The sequence below is a fragment of the Schistocerca serialis genome, chromosome 9 (genome assembly GCF_023864345.2).
Source record: "Schistocerca serialis cubense isolate TAMUIC-IGC-003099 chromosome 9, iqSchSeri2.2, whole genome shotgun sequence".
NCBI classification, from domain to species: Eukaryota; Metazoa; Arthropoda; class Insecta; order Orthoptera; family Acrididae; genus Schistocerca; species Schistocerca serialis.
In genome coordinates, this window is record NC_064646.1 from 53,550,862 (window position 1) to 53,563,473 (window position 12,612).

The 12,612-nt window shown below is 44.8% G+C and overlaps 1 protein-coding gene across 1 annotated transcript in view; it reads right to left on the minus strand.

Annotated features, from left to right (window-relative positions):
• Positions 1 to 233: 233 nt before the first annotated feature.
• LOC126419356 (glucose dehydrogenase [FAD, quinone]-like) overlaps positions 234 to 12,612 on the minus strand; it is a 72,331-nt gene continuing 59,952 nt past the window's right edge. Inside the window, exons 6-7 of the mRNA XM_050086543.1 lie at positions 9,957 to 10,097; positions 234 to 4,464 (exon numbers count right to left, since the gene is read on the minus strand). Coding sequence (XP_049942500.1) covers positions 3,403 to 4,464; positions 9,957 to 10,097 — 1,203 coding nt within the window. The 3' untranslated portion in view covers positions 234 to 3,402. The remainder of the gene's footprint in view (positions 4,465 to 9,956; positions 10,098 to 12,612) is intronic.

Consider the following 12,612-nt stretch of genomic DNA (forward strand, 5'->3'; position numbering starts at 1 on the left):
TGCTGAGAGGCAAAGTATTTGCCATCTGCCTAGTTTGTAACGCTCGCACTTCACTGTAGTGAGAATACGAGTTCTTGTCCCTGTGACAAATTTTGTAACTAGATTAGAAGTTGTGGGACTAGATGCAGAATAAATGAACCATGTACGGTACTCTAGTTTATAGCGAAGGGTACAAAGTTGAAGTCACAAAAAAGTAACAAAACAAATCGATAATTTTATTTCGTGTGGTAAAAAATAACAAATTAACAGTATGTACCAGTAAATAAATAACAACAGAATGTAACAGAAGTAACACGTATGTTACAGATGTTAAAATGTACAATCGTGTGAACTTCCTTGCTGTCTGCTTATTGTCTTGATTCAAAAAGGTGCTTCTGTGTGGGGAAATTAGTTTGGTGACAAATGAGATGTACCGTGTGTGGATCTGTGCGCAATGTAGTGTTCGTTTTTTCCTTTCTTATCGTACAGTCACCTACCCACTTTTTTTAGTTTAGTCATTCAAATTTCTGCACCTATCTTTAGTTGTACCTTACATTTGAGAAGGTTGAGTCCGTAGGGATATCGATTGAATAGCAGAAAATCCAATTCGTACGAGGTCTCTTAAAAATTGGTTTCCTGCAGTTAGAATCAGAGATCGGTGAAGCTGTTATCAGAAATAACTTGTTACTCCTCGTTTCCTCCGAACCATCACTATTACGGAGATTTTGATAAATATCCTAGGAACCGATTTAAATCGTACGGCATTGTTGATTTGTTTCCTTGGTTCTCAGTGGAAATGGCCAAACCAATGGGACACTATCATCGTCTTGTTCCGTTTTGAATTATATCCGTCACAGTATTTATTATTCTCAGTATTAGGAACTAGAGAATAGTGCAGACAGTAATATGTAACGCCTCGCAATGAATACAAACCGTTGGATACGACTCCTCTCGACTCGTTTAGTAATTGGCAGTAGGAGAAGCGGGAAGAAACAACCATTTATCCTACGTATTTAAACCAGAATGAAGAAAGGTGTTTACGATGGCATTTCAAATGATTTTTTCAGCGTTAAAAAATTCTTTTTCTTGTCAGCTTATGTAAGGTACTGTACTGCGACTCTCACTGGTGCAGGATTTATTGATTTGCACAGTGAAGTCAACTGCGTTGCAGACCTGGCCCCAACCTCACCGTCGTGCCTGTTGAAGATCTATTATGATTAGAGGTCCGCTTAAACGCTATTCGGTATTGCCATGGCGACCTTTCTACTAAAGTTCGTAATACTGACTTCAGTTAGCATGCAAAATGAAGTAATCTTCGATTACGCTACTGATAGGCAACAACAGGCGAAATACCCTCAGAAGTTAAGAAGAACGTAATAATGCCATGAAATGTGGGAATAACCGAACTGTCAGTGTAGTAAGTTATCGTTGCAAGATACTAACAGAAGTTATTTACAGAAGAACGGAAAAACTGGTAGAAGTCGACCCCGGGGATTCCGGAAAAATGTAGGAACACGCGAGGCAATACTTGACCTTACGACTTACCTTAGAAGATAGGATAAGGAAAGGCCAATCTACATTTATAGCATTTGTAGCCTCAGAGAAAGCTTTTGACAACATTGACTGGAATACTCTTGAAATTCTGAAAGTAGCAGGGATAAAATACAGGGAGCGAAAGGCTATTTACAACTTGTACAGAAACTAGACGGCAGTTATAAAAGTCGAGGGTCATGAAAGAGAAGTCGTGGTTGAGAAGAGAGTGAGACAGGGCTGTAGCCTATCCCCAATGATAATCAATCTGAACATTGAAGAAGCAGTAAAGGAACCCAAAGAAAAAATTGAAGTAGGAAAAGGGAAAAGCTATAAAAACTTTGAGGTTTGTCGATGACATTGTAATTCTGTAGGAGACAGCAGAGGACTTGGAAGAGCAGTTGAGGGAAGATTGTCTTCAAAGCACATAAGATAACACCAGTAAAAGTAAAACAACGAAAAAGAAATGTAGTCGAATTAAACTAGGTAACGCTGAGGGAATGAAATTGGGAAATGAGGCATTGAAAGTAGTAGATGAATCTTGCTATTTAGGCAGAAAAACAACTGGTCATGGCTAAAGTAGAGAACATATAGAATGTACACTGCCAACGGCAAGAAAAGCATTTCTGAAGAAGAGAAATTTATTAACATCGAATACAGATGTAAGTATTAGGAAATCTTTTCTTGAACTACTTGTCTAGGCATGTAGCCATGTATGAAAGTGAAACGTGGACATAAACAATTTAGACGAAAACAGAATAGAAGCCTTTGAAATGTGGTGCAACAGAAGAATGAAGACTCGATGGGTTGATCACGCAATTAATCAGGAGGTACTGTATAGAACAGAGGAGAAAAGAAATTTGTAACGCAATTTGAGCAAAAGAAGGAATCGGTTGGTGGGACACATTCTGAGACATCAAGGGATACCAACTTACTATTGGAGGGGAGTGTGGGGAGAAAATTCGTACGGGCAGACCAAGAGACAGTGAGCAGACTCATAAGGATGTAGGTTGCAGTATTTGTTCGGAGATTGAGCCAGAGCTCATAGATAGAGTAGCATGGAGAACTGCATAAAACCATTCTTCGAACTGAAGAGTGTACGACAGCAACAACAACAAGCACAACTTAAGTAAATTATGTTGTTCTAAAAACGCGGGAGTTAGAAATGTTTGCGTTTATGAAGAAGATCAAACACGTAGGCGCAGTTGAAGGTAAATCCAACTACCGAGATTTAGTATAAAACACTTGCATGGTGTATGCTGTGAATATTGTTCAGGTGTGTGGAATCTGAATTATATGTACTGAAAAGAGAAATAAATCTTCTACAAAGTCAGCCAACAGAACGAATGAGAAGCTTGGACAGTGTAAGGGAGATGATACAAAATGTGAAGTAGCAGACAGTTGTGAAAGATGTCTAGTTCCTCACAAAGGCATTAATTATAAATTCCGGGATCTTCTTTTCTAGATGGAATGTGTGAACATTATTACCCAAATATTGCTTCACAGAGTCCACAAAGATGTAATCAGATTAAATACAACGTGCACGGACGTAGTCATTTTCCTTGTAGTAAGCACCTGTGCTAACATTGAATGTGGCGTCTCCCACTGTGGATTGGATTGCACCGACTGTACGCGTACGTGAGCAACGACATTCCTCTGTCTGATACAGCCGTTTCGTACACTTTGCTGTTGAGGTGATCGGCGGAAATTGCTCCCGTTCCAACAGCATGCATCCCTGAGTTCTGAAATTTGTGTAATGACGTTCAGGCATGTACTTGCGTCGAACGACTTTCCCGAGCATCGATACATAACGCATTGTCTGTATGTAATATGGTGATTCGGTTAAAGTTTTCTTGTCAAGGAATACATCAATGGTGCGAGAACGACGAAACTTCACCATATTTTCAGTTTCTGCCAAGGTATGTTGGAGAAGGGCCACCACATTGTAGATTCCTTGACTTCATTTTTGGAAGTGTCCTTGTCTCCGGCAGTTTTGTTGCCACCCGAAGGCATTGGAGTCAGCATACCCAGCAGGTTAGGCACCATCTTGCCACTGCTTGTGGGCCTCCCGGTGGCGTTCTTGGGCGGCACCCTCTTGGGCATCGCGGGCACGTCCGCCGTCGCGTTCGCCGCCGTGGTGTTGACGAGCGTCGAGTTGTCCAGCCAGAGCCAGCGGCGCTTGATCATGTCGGCCGCCTTCTCGGCAATCATGACGACCGGCGCGCTGGAGGCGGCGCTGACGACGAAGGGCATGACGGAGGCGTCGACGACGCGCAGGCCCTGCACGCCGCGCACGCGCAGCTCGGCGTCCACGACGGCGTTGGGGTCGAAGTCGGCGCCCATCTTGCAGGTGCCCGCCGGGTGGTGCATCGTCCTCGTGTACTGCAGCGCCACGCACTGCCAGTAGGCGAACGAGCCGAACAGGAAGCTGCGGCAGCGCGGCAGCGGCGTGGGGTCGAGCGCGACCCCCAGGCTGCGCAGCGCCCGCGTCTGCGACAGGCGCGCCCCCACCAGCAGCGCCTCGATCAGCACGTAGAGGTCGCGCCGCTCCGAGAAGTAGCCGGGGAAGATCTGCGGCGGCCGCAGCGGGTCCGTCGTGTTGATCCTGACGATGCCGCGGCTGCGCGGCCGCAACACCGCCGGCCGCACCACGATGCGGTTGTAGTAGGCCAGCGGCTGCGCCGTGGCGTTGCTGTGGCACCGCGGCGCGGGCGCCGTGGTGTTGGTGGCTGCCGTGGCATTAGAGGCGGCTGTGGCGTTGGCGCGCAGCCGCGCCTCCAGGGCCCGCGTCGCGTTGTCGATGGTGGCGCTGAAGCAGGACGCGTTGGCCGCGGGAGCCGTCTGCGGCGCGCCGGCCGAGCCGTTCACCGGCACCAGCTCGGACTCGAACAGGAACTGGATGTCCGGGTAGTGCTGCGGCAGCTTCGCGTACTGCGACCGCATGAACGCCGTCACCTGCCGCAGAAGGGCTCGTTATGGCGGCGGTCGCCGTAAAAGGCATTGAGTGCATCGAGGAGACTAGCGGAGAGACAAGTATAGTAGGCAGCTGAGAAGAAAGCCTCCGGGAGAACAGTGCTTTGCGTCCTTTCCTTCCATCCTGCGGCTGCCCACCGTCAATGTTATGGGCTATTCGAGAAGTACTGATCTACCAGTACATCAATGTCAGCCTTTATATGTTTCACTGTCGTCCTGTTTGTCTTTCATCTACATCTACATGATTACTCTGCAATTCACATTTAAGTGCTTGGCAGAGGCTTCATCGAACCACAATCATACTACCTCTCTACCATTCCACTCCCGAACAGCGCGCGGGAAAAACCAACACCTAAACCTTGCTGTTCGAGCTCTGATTTCTCTTATTTTATTTTGATGATCATTCCTACCTATGTAGGTTGGGCTCAACAAAATATTTTCGCATTCGGAAGAGAAAGTTGGTGACTGAAATTTCGTAAATAGATCTCGCCGTGACGAAAAACGTCTTTGCTTTAATGACTTCCATCCCAACTCGCGTATCATATCTACCACACTCTCTCCCCTGTTACTTGATAATACAAAACGTGCTGCCCTTTTTTGCACCCTTTCGATATCCTCCGTCAATCCAATCTGGTAAGGATCCCACACCGCGCAGCAATATTCTAACAGAGGACGAACGAGTATAGTGTAAGCTGTCTCTTTAGTGGACTTGTTGCATCTTCTAAGTGTCCTGCCAATGAAACGCAACCTTTGGCTTGCCTTCCCCACAATATTATCTATGTGGTCTCTCCAACTGAAGTTGTTCGTAATTTTAACACCCAGGTACTTAGTTGAATGGACAGCCTTGAGAATTGTACTATTTATCGAGTAATCGAATTCCAACGGATTTCTTTTGGAACTCGTGTGGGTCACCTCACACGTTTCGTTATTTAGCGTCAACTGCCACCTGCCACACCATACAGGAATCTTTTCTAAATCGCTTTGCAACTGATACTGGTCTTCGGATGACCTTACTAGACGGTAAATTACAGCATCATCTGCGAACAACCTAAGAGAACTGCTCAGATTGTCACCCAGGTCATTTATATAGATCAGGAACAGCAGAGGTCCCACGACGCTTCCCTACATTTTCTATGTACAGGGCAAACAGAAAGAGGCAAATTCTAGTGAAACATGCATGTAGCAAGAAATGGACGGTAAAAGCCTTCCATTGGCGGGATAAAACGAAAGTGTATTTTGACTAAGCACCGCGTTTCAGTACTTGTGTACACAGTACGAGTATTGGAGGTGGTGAGTGCATGATAGTCGAAGAATGTTTACAGGCGACAAAGACGCAGTTACCAACACCTTATTGAGTTTGAACGATGTCACGACAAGGCCAACAGAATAGTCGCGGTTAGGAGAACAGAGAGACAAGTGCAGTAATCAAAAATTCAAATGTCTCTGAGCACTATGGGACTTAACTTCTGAACTCATCAGTCCCCTAGAACTTAGAACTACTTAAACCTAACTAACCTAAGAACATCACACACATCCATGCCCGAGGCAGGATTCGAACCTGCGACCGTAGCGGTCGCGCGGTTCCAGACTGTAGCGCCTAGAACGGCTCGGCCACCCCGTCCAGTTGCAGTAATCAGCTGAGAAGAAAGCCTGCGGGCGATGAGGCGGAAAGCGGGGGACACTCCGCCCCGTGTTGTCCTGCCGCTCTGCGGCTGCCCACGTTTAGTGTTACGGGCCGTTCGACAAGTGTACCGCGCTTGTCCGTGCTCTTCTGGAGTATTCTTGTGCGGTATGTGAGCCTCATCACGTAGGAATGACGGAGGACATCCAAAAAGATCAAATAGACAGAAGAGAGAGAGTGCAACGAGTATAATACACAAACTGGGGTGGCAATAATTGAAACAGAGGTCATTCTCGTGGCGGCAGGATCGTCTCATGAAATTTCAGTCGCCAATTTTCTCCCCCGAATACGAAAATATTTTCTTGGCGCCAACATACATAGCCAGAAATGATCATCGCGATAAAATAAGAGAAATTAGAACTCTCCGCGCGCTGTTCGCTAGTGGAACGGTAAAAAAACAGCTTGAAGGTGGTTTGATGAACACTCTGCCGGCATTTAATTTTGAAATGCAGAGCGATCATGAAGATGTAAATGTAGACCAGTAGGCCAACGTGTCAGCCTTGTTGTGTTTCACTGTCACCCCTCTTCCTTTCATTCTAGTGAAGCAACCATGCAGACATCACATCCATACTGTAAGTAAGAAATGAACGAGAGAAACCTATCACTGGCGGAATGAAACGAAATATGTATCGTGATGAAACAACGTATTTGAGTAGTCGTATATGCAGTACGAATATTAATAAGTAATTGGTTCCACTGTTACTGACACCATATGCACACAAATAGAAAATTTATCCGATGTTATTTCGGAAACGTCAGCACCACCTACACCCAAATGGAGAATCTGACTAGTATTATTCCCCTTCCCCTGGAGTTTTCAGGACAACTCCGGCTGAAGACCTGTTCGTGATTCCTGGAGTGTGGCCCGTCTATATAAGTGTGAGGGGAAGGTATGCTAATAATCTGGAAGATGCAAGAGTCAACGTGGGTGCAAAGAACTGAACAAAGCTAGAAGAGCTCATAATAGCCGGCCGGTGTGGCCGAGCGGTTCTAGGCGCTTCAGTCTGGAACCGCGCGACCGCTACGGTCGCAGGTTCGAATCTTGCCTCGGGCATGGATGTGTGTGATGTCCTTAGGTTAGTTAGGTTTAAGTAGTTCTAAGTTCTAGGGGACTGATGACCTCAGATGTTAAGTCCCATAATGCTCAGAGCCATTTGAACCATTTTTGAGCTCATAATATATTTCCTGATAATAAACAAAGTAAAAATGTATCACTTAAAAGTAAATCAGGACATCTTACAACTTATTGCAGCTGAATTAAATAGCAGCTTCAGATGCATAAAAAAGTACTTGTTGTAAGAACCCATTTCGACCCCTATGCCATTCTGAAGAGGTTAGCAATCAAGTAGCACGGCTGTACGTCCTCGAGTGCTCGGGACAGGCGAGACAGCTGAAGTGTACTGTCTGGCTGATCAGGATACTGAAACCTTCAGTCAAAAGCGTTCATGTGTTTCAGTCGTAAATTCTATAAATAGGATTAAGTTTTATTTTATTAGCAGTTGCAAAAATAAAATACTGAGCGAAAATTACATAACATACAGAAATATGAACTTCATTACATGAGAAAATAACCCACTCTGCATATCAGATGCTTCTCAGGACAAAGTTAGTAAGCAGCCAGGGAAAGTTGTAACTCCGACAAAAGCTTTCGCGGCATTGTCGAATATCATAAAAGTAATACCATAAAATTCCTCACTTGAACTACACGCGATATTCAATTATTCCATTATTAGGCATACGAACTAAGCGTGGAAGAGTCTCGTGGAACGCATATTTGCAAACAAATAAATCAACTGGCCGTGTTGTGGTTATTCCATGACCATTTTGTCATATTTGTGCCATCTTCTTGTAGCCTACAATGGGGTTCATTGTATATTTCTACGAGAAAACTGATTCACATGTGCAACAGTCACGTGTGTTATACACGTGCACCACATTCCTCCTAGTAACAGAAAATCTTTTTCATTGGAGGGCGCATGCATGTGGCACAAAAGCGCTCTGACCGTGTGTTTTACCGAAAATAGACTGTAATTGAAACTGTGGTATAAAAAAATTAATCAGACGTAAGCATTTCTTATGTCTGTCGCATTATAGCTACATACAGTGTGATTTTTAAAATATCCGCCTTCCGCATAGTACAGTGTTTTCCTTTTTTTTATTGTTTAGCTGTGCGTGTTTTGATATGGCTTTTTTCTGTTTTTGAAGTTGAAGGTTTTGAAGGCGGAATTTTACAAGGACTTCTGCCGTTATGCACTTCATGAAATCAAGCATATCATGTTTTGTGTCTTGGAGACTGTTTTGTGGGATGTTGTTGTAAACTATTTTTCACAGCTTTTACCATTTCGACTACGTGGTATCTACGTTTTCAGTAATAAAACGAATTTAAGAGGAGTTCTGATGGTACATTAACCGAGAGATTTTATGATATTACTCAGGTGACAGAGTAACAAGAAAAAGTATAAATAGGAGCAATTAAGTTCCACGAGACAGTCTTAAGGATGGACAATATAAAAAACAAAAGATATGCTATCAATTCCTAATGTGTACTTCTGCAGGCCACTGTTTAATAACCAAGCTTTAAATGATACAAGTTCAAAAATAAAACCGACACCCATATGCAGTGACACATAACTGTGTACGTACACAGCTCTTTATTTATACAAACACAGCTCTTTTTTTATACAAACAGTATGTTCATGAAGTGTCTGAATCTTGAAACTTCCTGGCAGATTAAAACTGTGTGCCGGACCGAGACTCGAACTCGGGACCTTTGCCTTTCGCGGGCAAGTGCTCTACCAACTGAGCTACCCAAGGACGACTCACGCCCCGTCCTCACAGCTTTACTTCTGCCAGTACCTCGCCTCCTACCTTCCAAACTTTACAGAAACTCTCCTGTGAAACTTGCAGGTCTAGCACTCCTGAAAACTGCAGAGTGAAAATCTCATTCTGGAAACATCCCCCAGGCTGTGGCTAAGCCATGTCTCCGCAATATCCTTTCTTTCAGGAGTGCTAGTTCTGCAAGGTTCACAGGTGAGCTTCTGTAAAGTTTGGAAGGTAGGAGGCGAGGTACTGGCAGAAGTAAAAGCTGTGAGGAAGGGGCGTGAGTAGTGCTTGGGTAGCTCAGTTGGTAGAGCACTTGCCCGCGAAAGGCGAAGGTCCCGAGTTCGAGTCTCGGTCCGGCACACAGTTTTAATCTGCCAGGAAGTTTCACATCAGCGCACACTCCGCTGCAGAGTGAAAATCTCATTCTGTCTGTATCTTTATTGCACGATGTGAAAATTAGATACGCAAACGTAAAAACTAGCGAATCGATGTAACCTAGAAATTACATAAATTAAAATACTGCAGTATGAGAACAAATTTAACAGATTCGAAGGAGGTCTATGCTCGCTGCACCATTGTAATGTAGATGTCAAGAGGGCATAGGAGCACTGTAGCTAGAGTTACAGGTCCTCGCTTGGTTATAAACCTAAGAAAGAGTTAAGTGACGAAATAAGCAAGAAGAAGAAGAAGAAGAAGAAGTGCAACATTTAAGAGTTTAGAAGTGGAAGCATATGGGTGAAGGTCAGAAACATCGAATCGAAACGTCACAAAGGGATAAAGTTAGTAGCATTGAACGCAGAAATAATTGACGCAAAACAAAAATGATGAGAAATGGAAGCAGCATGTTGAATAAAATGCTACTGACGGAGGAGATGATGAAGAAGAAGAGGGAAGGTGAATGAAGGAGCGGCACAAAGACTAAATAGTAAAATTGGAGGGAAGACGGAGCGAGGCAGTGAGCGAGTGGTACCTGGTGGACGCCGGTGGCGGAGAGCGGCCCGTTGCCCAGCTGGATGTACCTGGCCAGGTCGACCAGCTGTTGGCGGGGGTGGCGCGGCGCCGTCGCGGTCTGCTCCAGCACCAGCGTCACGCCGCCGGAGCTCACCAGGTCCTGCCGGCACGGTGCGGCGCTCCAGTCAGCCTCATCTACACTTGCGAAGTTAGCGCAGGCTATCGCAAGTAAGCGTAGACTACGGTACTTTTTACAGTACCCCTGGTCAGTTAAGATCGCAACCGAGTTACCGGTGCGTTAGGTGTGTTGCATACCTGTCGGGCGTTATCTCATTCCAGTCGCTGTTTTTGTACATACGATCAGTGCGTTATTAGATTCCCCTAGAAATCTGAAGCGATGAACACCCTAGAAACTGAGTAAGGATCTACATCTACTAAATGTACATACCTGGTCTGCAGTTCACAGTGAAGTATCTGGCAGATTGTCCATCGGAACACTTTTATGCTAAACAGTTTTTGTTGTTGCTGCGCAACAGTCTTACAATAATTTTTAGATGAACACTTCGCTGTTTGATTGCATTGTTGTTTATGTAATTACGACCCAGGATTCGGCCTTTTATGTAATTTTCAAGTGCTTGAGTTTACGTCATTAACACACAAGCACTTGAAAATGGCATAAAAGGGCGAAACCTGGCTCATAATTAAGTAAAGAACAACACAGTCAAATGACGGTGTGTTCATTTAAACACTTTCAAGCTATTTCTCAACCTTTCCACTCTCGAACAGCGCACTCTTAAATCTTTCAGTGCAGGCTCTGTAATTTTGTTACGATGGCCATTCCTCCCTATATAGGTGGGCGCCAACAAAATATTTTAACATTATGAGTAGAAAGTTGGTGACTGAAATTTCATGAGAAGATCCTGCCGCAACGAGCTACGCCTTTGTTCAAATGATTACCTCCCCAATTCACGTGTCATATCCGGGGCACTGTCTCACCTGCTCCGCGACAGTAAAAAACGAGCTACCCTTCTTTGAATTTTCTCGATGTCCTCCGTCAATCGTATCTGATGCAGATCCCATACTGCACAGCAATATTGTATAATTAGGCGGAAAACTGAAAAGACGGCAGAATCTGTGGGAGTTCGGGTAGGGGATAAAATCTCGATCAGACGACGCGGGAGAATGACGCGACGGGACGGGGCGCAGGACTTTCCACTTTTTACCAGGTACCGGTACCTCTGAGCGACTGAAACTCACATATTTTCGACCAAGCAGAGGTCTGTTGCACTTTCTCTCAGGACATGTACACTACCCGGCTATTACCTACTGAGACAGCAAAATACTTTTGAGATTCTTAACAGCTTGGCGAACGAGTTTTCCACCGAGCCTGAAGGACAATCAATGAAACTATAAGATTACCAAAATAAGAAATCACGCACCCACACTATTCCGCCGCTTCGTGCACTGGCCGACCTCCGTTACGGTCGGAATCCGCCACGTCGCGGACTAGGAGGGAGGTTCGTCTCACACCAAACGATTCTGCACTAGGTTACGACAGTTACTCATAGGCGTAGTTTTAGTAAATAAAGTTTTGCGAAACTAGCATTTCAGGAGCCTGCCGCGACAGTACAGCTTCTAGGGCCAGCCCAGTGCCAGGGCGCTCCCGCTGGGGTTAGTTCGGTGGTCGTGGCTACTAAAGTAGGTTTATACTTGCTCTAGCACATCTGTAACGCTGCAGTAGTTTGTGGTACACAAGAAAACAGGAATAACTTGTAGTTTCTCGTAGAGCAACTACGTAGTCAGCTTGACCATTAAGACTAAGGAACGCTACTATATATCAAGCAGCATGTGAAATTTTAGTAAACTGTAGGACCCACTAATCATTTAGGAGGTGGGTTTGTTGTATGATGAACATCGTTAAGAACAAAGAATTAAAAAAATATTCCAGAAGAGAACCTCTTTAGTAGAGCTGTTGAATTTTCTACGTGTTTTGCCAATAAACCGCAGTCTGGTTTACTTTTCTACAACATTATCTACGTGGTCGCTGCAGTTTAAGTTATTCGTAACTCTAATCCCTAAGTATTTGATTGAAATCAAAGTTTTTAAATTTGTGAGACTTAGCCGGCCGGTATGGCCGTGCGGTTCTAGGCGCTTCAGTCTGGACCCGCGTGACCGATACGGTCGCAGGTTCGAATCCTGCCTCGGGCATGGATGTGTGTGATGTTCTTAGGTTAGTTAGGTTTAAGTAGTTCTAAGTTCTAGGAGACTGATGACCACAGATGTTAAGTCCCATAGTGCTCAGAGCCATATGAACCATTTTTTTGAGACTTATCGTGTAACCGAAATTTAGCGGATTCCTTTTGGTATCCTTGTCGGTGACTATAAACTTTTCATTATTTAGAGCCAAATGGCCCTATTCACACTATACAGATGTCTTGTCTAAGTAACTTTTCAGTTGATTTTGATCCTCTGATAACTTTATAACAAGATAAACGATAGCGTCATCTACTAATAATACACTCCTGGAAATGGAAAAAAGAACACATTGACACCGGTGTGTCAGACCCACCATACTTGCTCCGGATACTGGGAGAGGGCTGTACAAGCAATGATCACACGCACGGCACAGCGGACACACCAGGAACCGCGGTGTTGGCCGTCGAATGGCGCTAGCT